This window comes from Lindgomyces ingoldianus, assembly GCF_010093535.1.
Source record: "Lindgomyces ingoldianus strain ATCC 200398 unplaced genomic scaffold BDR25scaffold_31, whole genome shotgun sequence".
NCBI classification, from domain to species: Eukaryota; Fungi; Ascomycota; class Dothideomycetes; order Pleosporales; family Lindgomycetaceae; genus Lindgomyces; species Lindgomyces ingoldianus.
Genome location: NW_022985192.1, coordinates 462,060 through 482,616, shown reverse-complemented (window position 1 = coordinate 482,616; position 20,557 = coordinate 462,060). Strand labels below are relative to the sequence as shown.

General features: G+C 50.4%; 7 protein-coding genes across 7 annotated transcripts; 5 read left to right on the top strand and 2 right to left on the bottom strand.

Moving 5' to 3' along the window:
- Positions 1 to 309: 309 nt before the first annotated feature.
- BDR25DRAFT_72459 (uncharacterized protein) lies at positions 310 to 1,325 on the top strand. The gene is made up of 4 exons (XM_033698957.1): positions 310 to 335; positions 392 to 532; positions 707 to 863; positions 992 to 1,325. Coding segments are annotated over exons 2-4 (408 nt in total). The 5' UTR covers positions 310 to 335; positions 392 to 531; the 3' UTR covers positions 1,242 to 1,325.
- Positions 1,326 to 5,480: 4,155 nt separating this feature from the next.
- BDR25DRAFT_317245 (uncharacterized protein) lies at positions 5,481 to 9,761 on the top strand (the record flags this gene model as incomplete). Its single annotated transcript, XM_033691660.1, has 4 exons — positions 5,481 to 5,780; positions 5,840 to 5,906; positions 5,967 to 9,314; positions 9,367 to 9,761. 4 exons carry the CDS (start codon positions 5,481 to 5,483, stop codon positions 9,759 to 9,761), a joined length of 4,110 nt encoding a protein of 1,369 aa, XP_033543859.1.
- A 1,208-nt stretch (positions 9,762 to 10,969) lies between these two features.
- BDR25DRAFT_72371 (casein kinase-like protein I) lies at positions 10,970 to 12,723 on the top strand. Its single transcript, XM_033698956.1, has 3 exons — positions 10,970 to 11,513; positions 11,564 to 11,969; positions 12,019 to 12,723. The coding sequence occupies exons 1-3, from the start codon at positions 11,193 to 11,195 to the stop codon at positions 12,615 to 12,617; spliced, it is 1,326 nt and encodes a 441-aa protein (XP_033543858.1). The 5' UTR covers positions 10,970 to 11,192; the 3' UTR covers positions 12,618 to 12,723.
- A 760-nt stretch (positions 12,724 to 13,483) lies between these two features.
- BDR25DRAFT_292760 (uncharacterized protein) lies at positions 13,484 to 15,646 on the bottom strand. The gene is made up of 3 exons (XM_033688680.1): positions 15,466 to 15,646; positions 15,281 to 15,398; positions 13,484 to 15,223 (listed from the first exon to the last, which is right to left on the bottom strand). The coding sequence occupies exons 1-3, from the start codon at positions 15,575 to 15,577 to the stop codon at positions 13,555 to 13,557; spliced, it is 1,899 nt and encodes a 632-aa protein (XP_033543857.1). The 5' UTR covers positions 15,578 to 15,646; the 3' UTR covers positions 13,484 to 13,554.
- Positions 15,647 to 15,858: 212 nt separating this feature from the next.
- Positions 15,859 to 17,198, top strand: BDR25DRAFT_359068 (uncharacterized protein; the record flags this gene model as incomplete). Its single annotated transcript, XM_033696039.1, has 8 exons — positions 15,859 to 15,930; positions 15,970 to 16,384; positions 16,413 to 16,456; positions 16,513 to 16,650; positions 16,725 to 16,845; positions 16,905 to 17,002; positions 17,053 to 17,115; positions 17,172 to 17,198. The coding sequence occupies 8 exons, from the start codon at positions 15,859 to 15,861 to the stop codon at positions 17,196 to 17,198; spliced, it is 978 nt and encodes a 325-aa protein (XP_033543856.1).
- An 825-nt stretch (positions 17,199 to 18,023) lies between these two features.
- BDR25DRAFT_305825 (uncharacterized protein) lies at positions 18,024 to 18,588 on the bottom strand. The gene has a single exon (XM_033690494.1). It carries the CDS (start codon positions 18,564 to 18,566, stop codon positions 18,051 to 18,053), a length of 516 nt encoding a protein of 171 aa, XP_033543855.1. The 5' UTR covers positions 18,567 to 18,588; the 3' UTR covers positions 18,024 to 18,050.
- Positions 18,589 to 18,920: 332 nt separating this feature from the next.
- BDR25DRAFT_267789 (ATP-dependent DNA helicase) lies at positions 18,921 to 20,523 on the top strand (the record flags this gene model as incomplete). Its single annotated transcript, XM_033687072.1, has 4 exons — positions 18,921 to 18,994; positions 19,048 to 19,166; positions 19,214 to 19,248; positions 19,297 to 20,523. 4 exons carry the CDS (start codon positions 18,921 to 18,923, stop codon positions 20,521 to 20,523), a joined length of 1,455 nt encoding a protein of 484 aa, XP_033543854.1.
- Between the last annotated feature and the right edge of the window lie 34 nt (positions 20,524 to 20,557).

Below are 20,557 nucleotides of genomic sequence, written 5' to 3'. Positions count from 1 at the left end.
TCGCCGTCTCCCCATCCCGCAAGCTGTTGCAGCTACAGTGACTGCAGATCCGCCGCGACAACAGCCTCAATCTCGCTTGTGTTTATTGACCAGCCGGCCAAATGCTAGAATCTTCTATCAGGCTGCAATTTCACTCAATTGATATAAAAAGCGCCGTTGCTCTGCGTCGCTGCAGACCCCGCTCCTGAAACAACTCGCGTGAGCTCTCTTGGCTGGTGCTTCGTCCTACCTTCCGCATAGCTCTTCCATCAACACACCTCTGACCGCTCCAAACAAACAACAAACCACCTACGCCTGTTGTGACGACTGTCGCATATCTGCGCTGCTTCTGCAAGGTACACTCCCTCACCGCCGGCGTCTTGCCATGGTGGTCCGTAATAACGCCATCATTGGCCCAAGCGTGGTCACGAGAGCATCCCACTGATCGATTCGCCATAGTGTCCTTCTTGTCCCTGACTACATCTACCCTCCATCGCCCTCCATCGACTCTCTCATCCTCACTTCAACCCAACTCAGTCACATCAATCCAACAGTAAGTCTTCTGCCTCATTGTCCCCTTTGCATCTCCCTCCTCCTGCCTCTCCTCTATACTTGGAAGGAGCTCTTCCCCGCAGAGCTCCGGGATGACTCCGCGAGCTGAATAGCTTCAAGAATCATGCCTGGCATCATATCATTGCCTGTTCTTCGCTTGCTGATGTCTGAACAGTGACTCGCTCTCACAAGTTCACCGACCGCGACCACTCCGGCCTTGCTGATGGCACCGCCCACGAGGACGAGCACCTGCCTCGCTACTTTGCTAAATCCGGCCACGCTGACCAAGATCCAACCAAGACTAAGAAGAATGGCGGTGGTAAGGGCAACTGGTAAGTTCTCTATTCTTTCTTTCCCGCCTCCATATCCTCATTTCACATTGCTTTTCTTCCGAAACGCCCATTACGTCAACCCCTTCCACCATTCATGACACATCGCTGACGATGATTGAATATGGCAGGGGTCGCGAGGGCGACGAACTCGAAGACCTTGGCTACACCATGGCCAATGCACGCCGTCGCTCTAACTCTAGCACCCATGGCCCTGGCATGAAAGACTTCAAGACCAAGTTCGAGACGGTCGAGCCAGAGCCCGTTTTCGAAGAAGAACTGCACGGCCCCATGGGCGCAGAACTCGATAAGGAGAGCACGGTATCCAGCGCCAACAGCGCCCAGAGCCTCGAAGAGGAGGACGCCAACAAGAAGTTGTAAGCCCCCCACGACGTCCCGAAAGGGATGGTCTGGGGACGGAGGGTGCGGGGAGGAGAATAAGGTATCACTGATGGCATGGATCACTTCTCATAGGCTGAACTGCGAGTCCGTTATCACTCGTTCTGTCTTGCTTTTGAGAGCTGGTAACAGCTGTCTTTGATTGATCAGATGGACTGCTTGAACATTTCCAGGCAATACAGTCACAAACTCATGTACTATCTTCTCTGGGAATACTCTTCTGGGATTTTCATGGGCAGGCAAGGTGGAACTAGCCTCCGTGGGATCCAGGGGATCGGCGTCTTATCTGTCTTTTTCCACACTTTCTTTCGATGGTCTGAGGGATGGGAAACTCTCGGAATCTTGTGTTATGAATTCATGAAATCCAACCAGTGGAATCAGCCAGAATCAAGTGAACAAAGAATGGATATATGAATTATCCAACCAATATCACTCGCTTTTTGTTCTGGCTTCTGGGTGATGATGCTGGGTTCGGGGCCGTGAATTCTTTGTTTTTTATGGCCCGCCTTATCATGAGAGAGACCGCAATCTCTCGTCAACGTGCCTGGTATGCCTGTTTTGATTGCTTTGATTTGTTCTTCCCAGGGTAGGGGACAAGTACATGTGGGTATGCATGTGATGCTGACTGTAAACGATGGCTGATAAGGTCACTTGAGATCTGGAGCCTCCCGAGAACTACTGGCCATGCTTCTGATGCATGTGTATAGCTGCACAAAGCCACCCTGTCACTAAAGATAAGGTATCTGTTGTGAATTGTACCACACGTGCTAATGAAATTTACGAGGAACATGTCAGGTTGGGTGTAATGAAGAAAGCTGTAGCATCTTCGCTTTCGGTCTTATTACAGCAACAGGCTTAACAGAGGAAGACCTGTTTGGTAGAGCTCTGTTGTAGGTATGAATGTAGTATCCCGAGAAAACAATAGTCGGATAAGATCTACATGAACGCATATGCATACAAGAACCAATAAAATTGAGGATTGCAATTGGTCGCTATCGATGGGCTAGTGGAGGTCTAGGAGAGGAGGAGGCCTGTTTTGGATCCACAACTTGTGGGGAGGTTGCACAGGGGTAAGAGGACGGGGGTATGGCTGTTGGGGAAGGTGTTGTGGATGGGGCGACGGTTGTAGTTATACTTGAAGAGCTAGTTGTGCTCACCCCAATCTCAGAGCCTGGACTTGGTGTGTTCTAATTCCATTTGTACACTGGGGCTCTCCATTGGAGCCCATCTCGAAAACCTCAATTCCACCCAAGCCAGCGCTGAGAGAGAGATATCTGCGGAAGGTGTCAAAATAAATGGAAACCTGCACAACCGAATTACCGACGCCAACCGGAACATTCGTCGTAGAACCAATACCTTGCCAACGATTCGCCACTCAGGAGCTAGCTAAGCCACATGTCTGACCACCTACCCTCATAGTTACTAAATCGGCTCCTCGTTTGCACATCCAATCGCTGGGCTGTTTGAAGTGTGCGAAACATTAGACTATTGTTCCTGAGTCTTGGGAGAAGTTGGGTAATAACGATAATGGGTGATGATGCTGTGAACATGTTGAGATGATAGATCCAATCATATGGCGATGTTATGAATGCGGATCCCGCTCAGAAATCGGTGGTGATTGCACTGTTGACGATGTTTTAGTTCCAGGGACCCAGGTTGCCGGGCTTCAAATCACCGTTGGAGATGAAGTTGGTGGAGCATGACGGGGCTAGAGAAGGCAAACTGGATGATGCAAGCATATGCTCGATGAGTCATTTGTAGAGGAGCAAGGTTGATAAAACTGATAGATGGAGAGACAGGGTTGCACACGCCATATTCTTTTTGGCACATGTCAGGTCCACGATAACTTTGGGGTCGCTAGTAAAAAAAAAGTTTGAAAAATGCGTAGTGTGATGCCAACCTATAGTAGAGCCAGATGAAGGCCATTTGCTGAAGCAATTGACCCACTTACTTCCCATGCGAATGCTCCCGAAATCTCCCCACAGCGACCCTTCTTTGACACGGGGAGTGTAGAGAACGGTAGAGCGGGACGACGGTGAGTTTAGTTGATGCTGACAGTGTGGTGCTACCTTGAGTGGTGGTTGGCTAGCTTTGAATGGAACTTGATGCTGTTCCCTTACATGAACCAAAGTCAGACCGATAAATTTTTCCTGTGGTATATGGATTTCGACGGAGTAAACTAGATATAGGTAAAAATAACAGATCAAATAATTCCTAACCATCTTTCCACAAAAGCCGTGCCTTGTTCAGCCAGTATACAAAATGAAAGCGTTAGTTCATGAACGTACTAGATACAACAGTTTCCGTACACGAAACCTCTGCAAGGGTTCTAAACTCGGAGCCACATTGAGCGTCCTTAGCAATTGGCTTCGTCGTTGAACACCATGATTTAAAGGACTTCTTGCAGCTAATCTGGTAGTAAGTAACAGTCTTTCCGTAATATCCGTGTTAGGAGCAACAATTGCCGAAAGCTAAGAGCTCGTGGGTCAACCACGTAGAGTAAGTTCCTACCTACCATGGGACATTAACAGGGACAATTTGATCTTTGAGTCACCTTGCTAGAATAGGGAGGGGAGACAAAAGGATACAAATTAATGCTCTCAAGCAGGCTGAGCATAAGTCCGTCGTATGTATCAACGTGCAGTAGACGAAGAGCGCCTTGCTTATTGGAACCTGAGCAAGTGAAAACACGATTTCCACCACAGGTTCCGTCTAGAGAAACAGTAGCAATTACTGCAGCGGCCAAGAAGAAGAGAAGAGAAGAAGAAAGAAGGAGCAAGAACTCATTATGAATGAGTGAAGGACCTGAATAGGCGTTGAGAAAGGACGCAATGTTAAATTTATTACAGGAGTGCGAGTTGACAGCCAGTTTCGGATGAGAACAGATCTAGGAAGAACTGACGAGGAAGAGAGGTCTACATACAGAGACGAGAATGCCAGACAATATAATACCGATCATGTGGACCTAGTATTTATCTTGGTAGCAGGTAGCTTTTCGAAAGTCTTCATACTAGAGGCTCTTGTCTAATGTTTAGCAAAGGGTAAAACGCAAAAGAGGCTTCAGACCCAGGTATAATAGCGGCTAGCCATGCGGAATCCGTTTTTGTGAGGCTGGATCGAGATGCTAACCCACATTAAGATAGGAATATGCCCTAAGTGCATGCTGAATATGTCCCTACACCTTAGCAGCCTTCCGTATCTGTAGCATCGTGAAGCTGCTGATGGAAGAGTTGGTGTTGGTCTCAGAAAAATCATTGCTGTGTGAGAAATAGCTTGGGTCGGGGCAGCCTCAAGTATAGCTAGCAAGTCTCGGTCCTTTCCCAATCGGGCTGCGCGAATCTCTCTGGGCGCGAGCTCCAATCGAGTCGAGATCTCCAGCGCCTTTGACCAGAGCCCGACCCGTACTACAGCTGAAGATGGGGAGCGCCACGGCGGTTCAGATTCGAAAGGGGACGTTTTGTCGACTATGCCAAGCAAACGAGGCGGGTGCTCCGTGGACTAGAACATCGTAGTTTTGAGGACTAGACAGTAAAATATTTCGCCATTAGAGGAGAGTAGGTAGGCTATTAGATACTCATAAGAACCTCTCTACCATCTAGAACCTTTCTTACGTTAAGGATTAGGGAAGGGACAACGCTCGTCTTCTATACTGGTACTCCATACTCTTGATATAGACACTCTGCAACAACAGGCTGGGAGTCTGAGGATTATGAGATGAGGACATCTGGCGTGTTGACGTAGAATGTAACCGCTTAGAGGATCAGAAACCGTCAAGAGTTTGGAAGCACTACCTTTGTCCTACGTATTCTCTTTTGTTGGCTTTGTCATATTGACATCTTTTGTTACAAAACAAGGCGAGCATAGAGATCGAGTGAAAGGAGCGACTCTTTTGTTCGCGGCACATGCGCAGTCTGCAGCGTGTGGGAAGGCTAAGCTTGATTGATCCAACCCGGTTGCTGAATAAAGAGAAAGAAACAGGGTGAAACAATCAAGTTGGCCCAAAATCACTGGACACGTGCGGTGGTGAAAGTCTAGTGGTGAATTGCAGGGCCGCCTTTAACTCCGTGCCAAGCAATCGAGGGACCCCTGTCAGAGCAACCAAGCTGTGAACGAAAACAGACATTCCACTTCGCTGGCAGCCAAACACCATCACCACCGGGGGAGCTTTCACAACCATCACGCGCGCTCTATCGCGCCGCACCCCCCAACTCGCCCGCGGTCATGTTTTCACCTGAGGCAACCGTCCAGAGCGCACGCAGCTCCTTGCGCAACCCCCGTCGTCGCCAGCGCAAAGACTCGGACAGCGGCCGACAACAGCCTCACCGCAAACGTAGCAAGTTGTCCGACGACTCGTTCGCCTCGCCCATAGACGCGCACACCAATGGAAATGGTAGCGCGTTAATGAACGGTCACGCTAGCCACGGCGAAGTTGACGGCTCTCTCGTGCTTGTCGACATGCCTGTCCGCGACCGGAAACCGCCAACCAAGCGCGGGCTCAAGGATGATTCTTCTCTCTTGCTGGTGCGTTCGTTTCAACTCCATACTGGACGACTGGTCGCTAACAGTGATGCTTTTGGCAGGCCAAAAATGAGAACTACAGTGTCAAGAAGCTGCCTAGCTTTCCGTTACAGCTCTCCAATGGCTCTAGTACGTCACAACTGTCCCAGCATCCCTAACGCCTAGTGTAATTGTAGCTGACTATCCCAGTTCCCTTCCAAGCCTTTGCACTCCCTTCCGCTGGCTTTGCGCTCGCGTTGACGTCAACTCACGCACTTGCCTGGGATTACACGGCACCCAACGGTCCGACGAAAACCCTCACTCTTCCCCTGCCCTTCGGGTTGAAGCCTTCCGATCCTCTCCCTCTCGGCGCTATTGTGCGCAATGGCCCAACAAACGAGTTTGGGGTTCTTGCGCTTGCTCCTTCCAGTGGGAAGATTACATTCTGGGAAAATGTTGATAGCGCCGAGGCCCGCAGCCATTTTCCTCAACGCCACCAAGGCGTCGATGGTTCTGTGGGCAAGCTGTATTCGGGAGAGGTTATCACCGGGCTTGTGGATATCGAACATGCCGGCTACATTCTCATCTTTAGCAGCGGCAGGCTTGCACAATTAACCTTGCGGGACTCACAGGGTCGACCGAACATTACTGTGAATGTTCTTCATACTCCGTCAAGCTCAAGCGGAAGCTTCTTCAACTTCAAGGGCCTCCTCGGAGGCGCTATTCGAAAAGCTATCGCCTCAGTCAAAGCCCGCCCATCCCCGTCCAAAGGCCAAATGGAGGTCATTGCAGCAACGAAGAACGGCATGTTTCGTTTCTGGGACTTGAGCTGGACCGGGCAACAGGCATTCAAGAAGGAAATTGACGCATATGCCGAGATTCTTGCCGCGGTCCAACCCGGGACTGCACCGGACATGCGCGGACAACACGAAGCTCAAATTTTGGACTTCGCTATTCTGAATCCGCCGAAGGATCATGGAGTTGTTAGCTTATTGGTGCTTGTTGCACTATCTGGGCGCAACTCTTTGGATTATTCCCTCCTGGAAGTAGACCTGTCCGAGAGTACTGGCATGGTTACCAGGGCGATTCCCATCCGAGTCCTTCAAGAGACACAGCTTGCCAAGGAACCCACCGGGACGCTTCTACTTCCCCACCCTGGTCATACCGCGCTTGTACAGCTTCCTCACGCCATTGTTGTTGCTTCTGTTACGGAGCCAGAGGAGAGCCCTGATGCACAGCTTTTGTCGGACTCCGGGCGACCCTCGCTGCCCTTCCAAGACACCATCTATTTCCGCCAGGACCGCCATGCGTGCTTCTCTGGGCATGCACTTGAATGCAGTGTGAAGAAAGACAGACAGTCAAGCGTTCTGATATTCGTCCAGGGCTATGGCATTCTCCAAGTCAGCGCTCTACCACCAGCAACTAATGACGAGGATGTCAATAGGCGCAAAGTCACGGCTCGAAGCAAAATAGAACAGGCCACTTTCTTTAGCACCGTTCCTGATAACGTCATAGATTTCTCTATTAGGTCAAGGTACAATTTCGGACAGGAAGAGGTGGAAAAGGCTGCTGAGGAAATTAGTACCGGAATTCTGATGTCATCATTCGAATACCTTGAGAAGTCAACTGTCTCCATGGATGAGCAAATGACTAAACGGAGCGACTACCTTCGAAACCTTATTACACACCTTCGATCGGACTACCCTCCGGTGTCCTTCAAGATAACCTGGCATTTGTTGTGGAATGCGGAGCGGCTTGCGGCAGCTCACCAGCTGTGGAGAACGTACGAGGCAAGACTTCGGGATCAAGAGAAGAATCCAGATGCCTACCCAGAGAAACCACTTATGCCCGACCTTGTGAGGAACTTACACGAGCGTTACAAGACCAAAATTCGACCGGAACTAGACGAGGCGGATCCAGTACGGCAGTTCTTCTTAAAGGATATCCATAATCTCGAAATCATTCTTCCATGGGCATGGCAGACATTGCGCATGTTCTACCTTGATGGATCCAAAGAACGCCCGGCACTCATGCAGAGGCTTAGCGAAGCAGACGATGTCATACTCACTGCGTTGGAAACAGCATTTAAATTTCGAGAAGAAAACATTGAGCTCTACGGCCTAGAACCCGACTCGCTCGTAGATGGCATCCTCAAACCTGGCAAAGGCTACGACCTCCTACCACAGTTTTGGACCTCAACTCACAACCTTGTGAATTCCACTCGTAGTCTCGTCGATGTTGGACGCGGTGTTGCGCTTGAAAGTTTCGAGAATGGCACCCGAGAAGACCAAGCCATGAAGATTGCCAAGGATAACCCTCGGATGGTCAGGCTTGGTTTTCAGATCCACATTGAACGCTTCCAATGGCTTTCGGAACAAAGCGATGAGAGAAAGAGGGATACCGGCAGGAAGGTGAAGGAAGAGTATGACGCAAATATTCGCCCGGTGCACATATATGGTCTCTTGGAGATTGGTTTGGTTACCGAAGGCATGAACCTGGCCGAAAACTATCGCGACATGCCCACCCTTGCCCGCCTGATATGGGATGAACAGAAGTTTTTGTTAGAGCACAAAGCAACTACTACAAGCAAGATGGAGGAAGCAGAATGCCAGGTCAAGCTTAACCGGATCCGGGATCGAATTCTCCGGTATTTCGATGCATATGGCGATGAGTGGGCAGACGCATTCTATTCGAGGTATATTGCGGAGCACAGGTCTGCACGACTTTTCATGAAAGAGTGCCTCAACCAGCCTGCCCTCACGAAGTTTTTGCGGGCAGAACCGTCTCGGTCCAAGCTTACCTGGATCAATGATGTACTCGGTGAGAAAGACTACAAGGGCGCCGGCGCCGCCCTGTTCAGAGTTGGAAAGAAACAAGAATCGAACGTCTGGTGCAAAAAGGTTGAGCTATCGATGTCCAAGTTAGCCTACCTGGCTCAACAGCAAGAGACGCCAGCCTCTGAATCGCCACATCCGGAGGTGAGCCCGAGAGAGGACCTAACTGAAGAGCAAGACGAAGATCTGATAACCGTGGACCCGACAAAACTAATGATTGTGAGGGCGGACGAGCAATTGGAATACATGAAAATTCAGGACAGTGTGTACGAACGGTTGAATCCGATCATTTCGGGAGCTTTAGACGACGATTCCGCACTACAGTTGCTTATGGACGAATTTGCGCAGGGCCGACTCACAGAGAGGCCCGCTCACCAACAGCTTCTTCGACAGGGCTTTGAAAATCTGATCAACAACCGGGTGATGGAGCCTGCGCTGCTAGTTGATGTCTTGACACTGATGACATACGATGAGACGGTCGAGGCCACGAGTGTCGTACAGTCGAACGAGTTCGCCTTCGCGTTAAAAGCTCTCGCACTCTCCTGGAACAACATGGACAAGACAACTCGCGAGAGCACGCTGAGGATTATCTGGAAGCGGATCTACATTAAGGACGACTGGGCGCAGATCAACAATTCTAAGGACATGTCGGACGATCAATTGCAACACTTTCTCGCTCATACTACTGCTGGATGGACCTGCAAACAGCTCCTAAAGCTAGTCGGTAAGTTCACTTGAATCTCTTTGAGCGGAGATGACTCTAACGAGGTTTGCAGAAGCCAGCCCAATGTTCAGAGTCGTATGGCCCACATCGGTCGGCGGGGCCCTCGGCGCGGGTTGCACCAATGGGGAGTTGTGTATCAGGTTCGGATCTGAGGATCTCCGCAACCCAATCATCAACGACAATCTAGCGGACGACGAGATCTTGCAAGCCAACATAGAGAAGGACCGGTTGGACGAATGGTTCGAGGCGACAGTAGAGGCTGCGAAAGAAATTTTAGAAGCAGAAAAGCAGGAGACGGCTGTCATGGAGAGCGAAGAGGATGATTCGAGCGTTGAGGCAGAGGAGCTAGACCCGGAGTCTCTAGTTGCAGAGATGTCTGCATCGGAAGCATTCGAGGGTGACGACGAACGGAGCGTGGACCAAGATGTGGAGATGGAGGAGGAGTAAAAAAGAAGTAAAAAAGAAAGATGGGAAGGCCACTGAGATGGACAGGTTGGTTTATGGGAATTTGATAGGGTGGTCTGCATCGGACAAGCATCAGGCATGGCGTTATCCAAAACACAAGCATCAAGTGTGTCGTCTCCCTATGGTTCCTTTTGTTTATTGCGAGCAAGGATTTAGGGCCTGCTCATGGCGCCCGCTTGTGGGCGGCCAGATCTAGTGTACATGTGTAACAATAGCTCAGGTGGCAGTGAATGGCATTGGGAGTTGGTGCGGAGATCAGGACGGCCGATGATTCGTTATTTGGGCAAAGCTTGACTCTCGACGAGCCGGGGGAAGTGGCTGAAGCGCGTTGCCTGTCTGGACTCTGAGCCACGACAAAGCCGTTTATTACCCGAGCATGAATTTCAGAAGGCATGGTACTAAGCTCCGCGAGGACTTGCAATCAGAGCGAGCGAGCGGTTCGCCAAGAGCAGAGCAAGAAGCCGCACTGTCGCACCAGCGAGGGCGAGCAGTCCAGGATCGAATGCGCCTTGGGACGAAAGCGCGATGCTACGTGACGCTGCTGCGACTGTGGATCACGTGGGAGTTGTTTCATTCCTTGGGGGGGAGAGAGACAGGACATGCAGCCGTGAATTGTTGGACGTCGTATTCGACGATTATTAGACGAGGCTCGGAGATGGGCTGGACTGCCATGCAGCGTGCTCTTTAATAAGACGGCCGGGGGGCATTGACATGGCACCTGTCGCTGTCGCTGTTTTTGCGTCTGTGCCCGTGCCCGTGGCTTGGCGTACACCCAGCCGCCATCGCCCCTTCCCAAAAGCGTTCAACCGCCCCAAGAGCAGCCATCCCCAACCGACCTCCATCTACTCTCTTCCCACCTCCATCGCCATCATTTTTCTCCCACGCCAGATCTACACTGCAATTCTTCCTCCGCCGTCCTCAACTGCGCTGCTCGCACGCCTGCGGACGCACCCGCCGCCCTGCATAGCCCCTGACGCGCCTGCGGAGACGGCTGCGGCCTTCTCCTCCTCGCTCCTCTCCGTGCACCTGCTATCGCCCTGCTGCACCAACACTCGCATACACTCGCCATGGCTACAGGCACGACGTCGTCAAACGTCGTAGGCGTCCACTATCGCGTCGGAAAGAAGATTGGCGAGGGCTCCTTTGGTGTCATCTTCGAGGGCACCAATCTGTTGAACCAGCAGCAGGTCGCCATCAAGTTCGAGCCCCGGAAGAGCGACGCTCCGCAATTGCGCGATGAGTACCGCACCTACAAGATACTGGTTGGCTGCCGTGAGTTCGCTTCTCTTTCTTTCCTATGCGGCCTCCGTGGTGTCCCCCTTGGCCATGACCAGCGACGACGAGGGCTCCACACGGTGAAGTCCAGATGGCACAGGCAGACCAAGGACGAGACTGAGGCAGAGCGGGACCGTCATGGCATGGCATTACCCCCTCTTGCCCTGTACTCCATTATTTCGTCCATTGGCCCTTGCCTGTCTGTCCATTTGGGTCTTTCGTGAAGGCCATGTCCCCACGTTATCTCATTCAGCCACGTCCTCTCCAGCTATTCATTCATCCAACCGCACTTTGACTGACTTTGTTACAGCTGGCATCCCCAATGTCTACTACTTTGGCCAGGAAGGCCTGCACAACATCTTGGTTATTGATCTACTCGGACCTAGTCTGGAAGACCTGTTCGACCACTGTAACCGAAAGTTCTCCATCAAGACAGTGGTAATGGTCGCAAAGCAGATGGTAAGTACAGCCACACCTAGTGCAGCAGCCAATAATTAACGCACCCACAGCTTTCACGAGTGCAAACAATCCACGAAAAGAACCTGATCTACCGAGATATCAAGCCAGATAACTTCCTTATCGGCCGGCCTGGCTCCAAGTCGGCTAATGTCATCCATGTTGTTGACTTTGGCATGGCAAAGCAGTATCGTGATCCAAAGACCAAGCAGCACATCCCATACAGGGAACGCAAGTCGCTTTCGGGCACAGCACGATATATGAGTATTAATACACATCTTGGACGGGAGCAGTCACGGCGAGACGACCTGGAAGCCCTGGGCCACGTCTTCATGTACTTCCTGCGAGGCGGCCTTCCCTGGCAGGGACTGAAGGCTGCTACCAACAAGCAGAAGTATGAGAAGATTGGAGAGAAGAAGCAAACCACCGCTATCAAGGATCTGTGTGACAATTTCCCTGGTGCGTATCTCATTGTTGCCCGTGAGAGACCTGTACTAATATAACACAGAGGAATTTAACAAGTACCTCAGCTACGTCCGAAACCTCGGCTTTGAGGACACCCCAGACTATGATTACCTCCGTGAACTCTTCACCCAGGCTCTCAAGAGCACTGGCGAAGTTGAGGATGGCGAGTATGACTGGATGAAGCTGAACAACGGAAAGGGTTGGGAGGCCATGAAAGCGCACCCTTCGGCTGCCCACCTCCACCACGCCAATATCAACCAAAACTCTTCAACAGCCGTCAATCTCCATGGCCAGCAGATAAGGCAACATAAAACCCAACTCCCAATCGACCCAAGACGGCTCGACGCAGAACTACCGCCAACGAAGCCAGGAGCGACCCGGGGCATGCCTGGAAGAAGCCCAGGGGGCATGAATCAAGCAAAGTACCATCCAGACGCAGTCAAGAGGAAGAGCATGGGGGAGCTAGCACCTCCAGAGGGATCTACTCAAGCACAATTCCAACACAGCCAGCAGAACCTAAACTCACTACGAGCAACACCGGCTCAGACAAATGCGGTGCAACCGCGGAGGTCGGAGCCTGAGAAACCGGGTTTTGTAAAGAAACTCATGAACATCTTGTGTTGTGGTGGCGGTAATGCCTAATGCAGTTCTTGCACCCCTCTGGGCGTCGGTGCAGCGCGTCTTCCCTTTCATGTTGTTCTCTTTCTCTCTGCATCCAGGTGTTCCTGAGCGAAGCCCGTATTTCATAGCCTCGGACAAATGTTTCTCCCTGTATAGGTAGTTTGTAATGATCAATAGACGGGATTAAAAATCTGTGTTTTTTTCCTAGTCTTGTCTTTCCCTTTCTTTTGAGGATGTCAGTAATTCATGAGAATGAGCTACCTTTTTCTCACTTCTCTTTCCTGTCGATTGGGATGCCTTCGTTCTATCCGCTTTTGCGATCAGCTCCGGAGTCGGTCCTTTCTGTCCAGTCCTGTCCTATCCTGAAATTAAATCGAGTAAGAGCGCACACTACACTACACACATGAAATATTGGAAGCATTTGGGAGTCTGGGATCGGTTGGACACTTCTTACATGTCTCTCTCTTTTATTCTTTTTCTCAACAGCACTCTTACTCTTACTCTCTTTGTCAAAGAGCTCTGGGCTTTGTTTTGGGGGAGGAATGATCCACTCGGCTTTGGCTGTGGTGTTGGAATCTTTGGATCTCTTTTGTTGATGCTTCGAGTTTTTAAGTAGACTTTAGGGGTGGTTGGTGATAGAGAATGGATGAGTAAAAGTATTCATATTGATTTGTGAGTGTTGTGTGTGGTGGTGATTGTGATTGTGATTGTGAGAGAGTTAGTTGTACGTTGATTGATTGATTCCTTCACACGTCTCTGGGGGTGATGGATGAATTGGTAGATAGGCAGATGGACAGAAGGCACTGTTATTGTTGAAGGGATGGATATCTGGAAATGGATGAAAACGCCGACGCTATGCAAAACAGAATACAGTTCCTAACCCTCCTCAACCCTATATCCACATCCATCCCACTAAATTCCATAGCATCGCTTGCCTGGCGTAGCCAAGTTATCTTCCTCACTTTCTCGCTCTCTTCGAACTCTTATTACTGGTCTGACTGAACACGCTCGCACTTCTCTTATGTCCCTGAGATATGACTCTTGTGCTCATGGCTTCGCTTGTATGTCGTGCCGACTGCGACGGAGCTTGAGAATCGATGTCGATGTCCTCACCCTCTGCATCCTCATCCTCCTCGCCTTCCGCATCGACATCGTCGTCATCAGCATCCGCATCCACGTCACCATCCTCGTCGGCGTCAGCTTCAGCTTCAGCGTCTTCATCCCGCTCCTGTGAATCTTGGATTTCACGATGGTTGGTGGTTGAAGTAGCAGGCGTCCCACCCCTACCATCACCTGTATTCGCGTCTCCATTTTCTCCATTATGTCCTGCATGACCATGAGCCTCGTTCGCTCTGCGCTCTTTCATAGCTTCCAGAATTCGACATTCGCCCTCTTCTTTCTCACGCACTTTGCGGACATCAAGAAGCTTCCCGACTTTACTAACCAAGGCCTCAAACACCTCACCCAAGCGACTTGTCGGAATAGGAATGATATCCGGAATCCCCAACTGCGCCAACGCAGTACCAATTTTCTGCGTCTGGACATTCGACTTGGCCTGTCGCATCTTAAGCAACTTATCCGCGCCAAACGTAACGCCCGACGTCAATCGGTCATGCGTGGACACATTAAATCTATACTCAGCCTGGGGACTCAACTGACGGATCGGCGTCGGCGGCGGTTGCTGCGCTAAGCTCTGTCTCCGATTCGCAGCGGCATTCATCTGTGCATGCTGCGCCGCCGTCGGTGTACCTATAATATCCGCACCCGATAAGCTAAGTCTTCCAGGACCACCAGCAGTACCAGATGCGCGTTTCTTACTCCTATCTTGCTGAAACAGCTGCTGAAACAGCTGCGCTAGCGCGGCTGAGGACTGGAATGATGCGAGCCCGGCCGCGATCTGTTGGTTGGGTATCGGGGCCTCGAGACGTGATCGCAGTTCTTCGCGCTCGGCGTCGAGCCGGTTGGCGGCCATGTTTATCCGTTGGAGTTCAGCGAGTAGGAATTCTTCTTCTTTGACTTCGTCCATGGACCGGTTCATGAGGGCCGCAGCGAGCGTTTTGCGGTTGCGTTCGAGGAGTGGGTCGAACTTTGTTAGGATCTCGTAGCGTGCGTATTGCGAAGCGTCCATCTGCACCTCTGGAATCCGGAGTTTCATGAGTTTGGCGGATATGTCGTAGAAGCGCGCTTTGAGATCTTCGACGGAGCGGGTTCGGGATGGGGCGAAGGGGAGGGTTGCGAGGGCTTGGTTTGGGTCACCGTGGAGCGCGTCTCGGGAGAAGGGTTCGAGTTTCGTAGAGGGGTTGTAGTCGTAGCGGTCCCAGATCACGGCCCAGCGGTAGTAATGTTCTTTCACCATGTCGAGGAGATAGTCGGTCTCCTCTCTACTCCAGTCGTCGCTGCGCAGATGAACGTCGTACTCTTCGTCTGTGAAAACGGGGATATCGATTCCAACGTTGAACTTGGCGAAGTCGTAGTTTGTCTCTAAGGGCGGTTCAGCAGCCTCTACATCCTCCATTGCCGTGTCTTCGCCGTTTGTGAGACCTGATTGAGTAGCCGTGGGTTTGCGCCGCCAGTGCTTGAGCACAAGACCATCATTGCGGGCTTGGTTCATGAAGGGCTGCTGTATCCTATTCACAGTATCATGAGCTTACTACACAAGGCCCGGAAGATACCATACTATATACCATTTCTTAGCGGGCCCAGTACTCTGTCTCTTCGCCCTATACGTCTTTTTCTCTTCGTAAACCGCAACCGGAGGAGGCCGTTCACCATACAGAGCGACGACTTCTCGAGCAACGCCCTCTAATCAGAACACATGCGTCAGCTATATCCATTATCTCACTCTCACTCTCCTTCCGCAGCGACGTACGTATTTTCCTCACAGCAGCTGCAGGTTTCGGTCGCTTCTGAACCGCCATTTTCTGACCATCGCCAGCGGCAGGCAGTCCGAGCATGTCGCGCACATCCCGTCCGGACGCCATCGCGACGGTATTTTGGCTCGAATGGGTAAAAGGAGATGGCGAGGATCGGTCGTGGTGGATGGAATTGCGGGGATGGTGCGTTTGTTGGATGTTTCGCGATGGCGATGGAATTTCGGCGGCATGCTTGCGGACCTCCGCGTGTCACGTGCAGCACCCCCTTCCTTACCAGATGAAAGTAGAGCTATCCTACAAATCCACTAGGAGAGGGAGGGTTTTTCCTAAGAAATTATTAGTCTTATCCAAATCTGGTTTGGTCATGTCTGTCGTATGCGCTAAAATGAATGCTCAGAAGATGCTTTCACTGTGGAGAAATACTTGATATATGTGCTAATTCCTTCAAAATCAATGTAAAGGTGACCAGACCATCACAAACTCTCTCTGACTCGCTCTAGAAACTGTATTATTCACAAGGGCATATGCAAAACCCTTCCAGAGTTGCATCAAATACCCATTATTTATTCTGTCTACAGGAAAGATTCAGTCCCTCTCGCTCTATCCCTCCCCTCAAATCGTTCCCACCCATGACGGTCTTCAAACTCCCCCACATCTTCTTTGCCTTTCCATTTCCTTCCACTTGGACACTGACCGGCCCTCTCCCCTTTCCTTCAACTATCCGCAATCGGTCTGGGCTCCCTTTAATCCTCATCGTCGAGCACACAAAGCGACGTTCGCTCCCTGTTCTTGAGTTCTCTGCTCCAGGAGTCTCCTCTCCTCTTCCCAAGCTTCCACCTATTAAGCTTAATCCCAGCCCAATCTCATCCGGAAGACTGGACGTAGGATTAGTGTGTCTCATGGCAGTGCTCCTTCGTGACTTTCGCGATGCAACACAGTTGAGTTGGGTTTAATCAGTGGGTAGGCGAGGTGCTACTTCCATTCGATGTACGTACACTAATAGAGCTTGATTGCAGTTCTTCTATCGTCGGATCTTCATGCAGTGCATAATTGACAAAATTTCCAGACTTGTTGCGGAGGAGAAGAGAAGCTGCGGCACCTTCTATGGAAGACTCTTGTTAATGCTAGCATCTTTTGGTTTCTATTTGGGGTTTGCTTGGATCGGTAAGAGAAAGTGGCAAGTTTAACGTGTCGAGGTAGAGGTATGCAGAAGATTGCATGCGAGATTAGTATCCCCCATGCTGGTTAGTGGTAGATTAGCGGGATTGCGAGCGGAAATGGCGAGATCGGTGGGACTGCCGACGAGATCAAAGCCGGGATTGAGAGTGTTATTGTGTTCTTCATCGAGCGGTGGTGCAAGACTCGAAACGCGAATGGTGAGTTGAACGAAACTTTTGTTGAACTACTGCATTTTTGGGATGCTTAGGTGGCCGAGAGGGGTTGACAGCTTTAGCTTTGCCTTTGATAATAAGAGTATATCTTGGCCCGCCTTCCCTGATAGGGAGCATTATGGAGGACTATTTTGTTTCGAAGGTCGGAAATGTTCCATAGTCGCCTTTATCCAAGGGTACTGACTGTTCTAGGGGTTCCATCAGGTACGAGCAGTTACTGACTACAAGATTAAAGGATTTCGTGGTTACCGCATAGTCTAGAGTATCCTATGAAAAAAGGGGGTCTTATAGGACTGCGTTGAGGAAATCAGAGGGGGGCAGTCTCTGCAAAAGTGTAATGACGACGTATCGAGGCTAAACCAAGTAGGGAATGGCATGTTGATCAGATAAAGTTGCGTGGTAAGAAAGGTATCCGGGGCGGATTTGACATCGAAAGGATTTTACATGCAGAACGATTATCGTTTTCGGTTCCGACAATTGACCCACACTCGAAAGCTGCTGGACAGATTTCCATTCGATGTCGGAGCAAGAGTGTCAGCGACCACCAGTTTTGATTCCATATTTTCCACCGCTTCGCTAGGCACTTAATTGTAAAGTAATTGCCCTATCATCGCCAGCACCGGGTGTCCTTAAAGCGTCCTGTTCTGCTATAGACAGACAGGCATGGCAGATTTCGAGCGATTAAATATTGTAGCTGGTTCGAATCGGGCTCGGAAGTTGTTGGAGTGATGTCAAAAGTGAATTGTTCTCAAACTCGCGCAACTAGTGGGAATTGAGAGTGCAGAGGAAGCTCACTTGAGGCAGCAGCGACATCATAGAACGACATCACAGAAGATAAAATCCGCGGGCCACTCTACACTTCCCTTACAAATCAAAGTCAGTAACTTCGCCAACAATAGATAGTTGAGTCTGGAAATTGTCTAACCTATCGTGCCGCCATTATAGCCGTTAGAGAGGGTCGGATGCCGCTTTAATGGAGATGACTGAAGACTTTCCTTCGCATAATAATGCCATCCTTTTGACCGGAATATTGGAATTTGCGATCACGCCCCTAACCCGTCGCTTCGAAGTTCTCAGCCTTATATTTCTATTAAAGAGGGTATGGAATGGGAACGTATGTGGACAAGGAAAGGGTACTCCAGCAAGGGATGATGGAAATCAGCCACCTTCTAACCTAGGAAACATTACACTCAATTTTCGATTATTAGCTGCATCCTCAAACCAGTCCGCCCAGGCCCATAATAGTCGGCACATCGGTCCATCTGTTGGAATTCGAAAGACTTGTACAAGGCGCGGGCTTGGTCGCGGCCTTCATCAACCCATAAATGAATACTTCGACAGCCCCCTTTCTTAAGGCGGAGTACTAGGGAATGTATAAGACTTTTGCCGATGCCTTTCCTCCTCTCGTGCTCGACGACGCAAATTTTGTGGAGCAGAGCCAACCTCTTCATGCGAATATAAACCAGATACCCAACCAATTGCAGATCATCATTTCCATTGAGTTCTTTCAGGGCCAGAATCAGGTTAATGTTCTTTTTTTTAAGCTCGGTGTCAAAGTCGAAAGCTTCGCTGGAGGGAAAACTCTTGCGTTCAATTTTTGACACCCTTTGAACGAGGGCTTGTCGTTCTTTGGGAGGAATAGATGTTAAGTCCTGCAGGCGAAAACCTCTCGATTCCAACGGTAGCTCTGGGGAACTCTGAGACATGATACTGGAGATAGGATTGAGGAAGAGAATGCGGTGGGCAAACCGAGCATGTTAGCGTCCTCTGAAGCGCTTATCGATACCTTGGTATGGCTGAGCTGATTGGCTCGTTCCTATCACGTGAGAGCGCATACCGTACCTCCGTGCTTCCTGTGCGACAACACCGCGTCAACGCCCTGTTCTACTGCGAAATATGCCGCTTTCATTACAGTACCAACCTTCTCTTCTGCTTCATCTGAACTCATGATGAATGCCCTTTCGCATACTGAAACTTCCTTCCGCGATCTTAACTAACACTGATATCGCACGCTCAGAGGCTGACCATCTGAGCACCTTCAACCCCTGTCTCCCATCATAATGCCGAGCAAGAGAAAGCACCACTATGACATTGACTTCACTCTCCGCCGAGTCTTTGGGAAATGTGCATTCAGGTCAGTTATCTACAATTATATTAGCTCAGAACTTTCCTCACACATATCCTTAGACCTCTTCAGCGCGAAGTCATCTCGGCTACCCTAGAAGGAGAGGATGTATTTCTCCAGGCTGCAACATCATTCGGGAAGAGTCTATGCTATCAACTGCCTGCTATTGTGGATTTTGGCAGTACGTACCCTCCTTTATGTGTAATCAAGTACAGCTGATTTTGAAAGTCACGATTGTCATCTCTCCACTACTAGCTTTGATGGTTCGTCTTCTTCGCACACGAGTGATCATTCTAATTTACGGCGGGTAGAATAATCAGGTGGCTTCCATGCGCAAAGCAAATGTCCGTGTTGAAACTATTAACAGCACAACGACACCATCTGCGAGAGCTAAGATCATAGAAGACCTTCGATGTGGTCATCCTCTGACCAGACTTCTCTATGTCACCCCGGAATACTGCCAGCTTGATTCCTTCCGGAAAATACTCCGGATCATCCACTCGCAACGGGAGCTGGCACGCATCGCTATTGATGAAGCTCATTGTATCTCCGAATGGGGTCACGACTTCCGACCTTCCTTTCAATCGCTTTCGTTCTTCAAGACCGAGTTCCCAAAAGTGCCTGTTATATGCCTCACGGCTACGGCTACTGCCCGTGTTCGGGACGACATTATCAGCACACTAGGTCTGGATTCGTCGAAGCTGAAACTATTTAGAATGACGACCAGCCGGCCAAACCTTCACTACGAGATCCGCTTCAAGTCTGACGAAGAAGATCATTATCTAGACTTCCTTTCCTGGATCAAAGCAGCACATTCCCGCCGTGTTGCGAACCCAGAACGAGCGAGTCAACTTGCGAGTCAAAACCAAAGGACAGATAACGTCCCGGGCATCATTTACACCCTCTACCGAAAGGATTGCGAATCTCTGGCTGCGCGCCTTCGCGCTGATGGAATTGGAGCCAGGCCTTATCATGCCGGCCTTCCCCACCAAGATCGAGCAGATGCGCTTTCGGGGTGGGTGGCGAACAAGGAAGGCTACGACATCATTGTTGCCACAACTGCCTTTGGCATGGGTATCGACAAAGAGAATGTACGGTTCGTTATTCACTGGCAGATCCCAAAGTCGTTTGAGGGCTTCTACCAGGAGGCAGGCCGGGCAGGTCGAGATGGCAAAGCAAGTGTCTGCATGCTTTACTATGGTCGCGAAGATCGAGATCGTGCTGCTAGCTTGATGGCGCGAGATCATGCACGGCAGCCGACCAAGGGGGCAAGCGTTGCTGGCCAACAAGCGCAAATGATGGGTCGGGCAAAGAGTCTCCAGGCACTAGTCAACTACTGCGAAGCCACTGATAAGTGCAGGCACAAGCTGATTGCCAGATACTTTGGCGATGAAGAGGACCCCCCTTGTGATTATGCTTGCGATTGGTGCAAGGACCCCGTGGCTTTGGTTAGAAAGAAAGAGAAGGGACTCGCAAGTGAAGAGTGGTGCTCTACCCAGAGAGAGATGGGGCGATACGAAATTGACGAGTACGAGTAGAATTACGATAGCGATTGCATAGGAGGAATTTGGG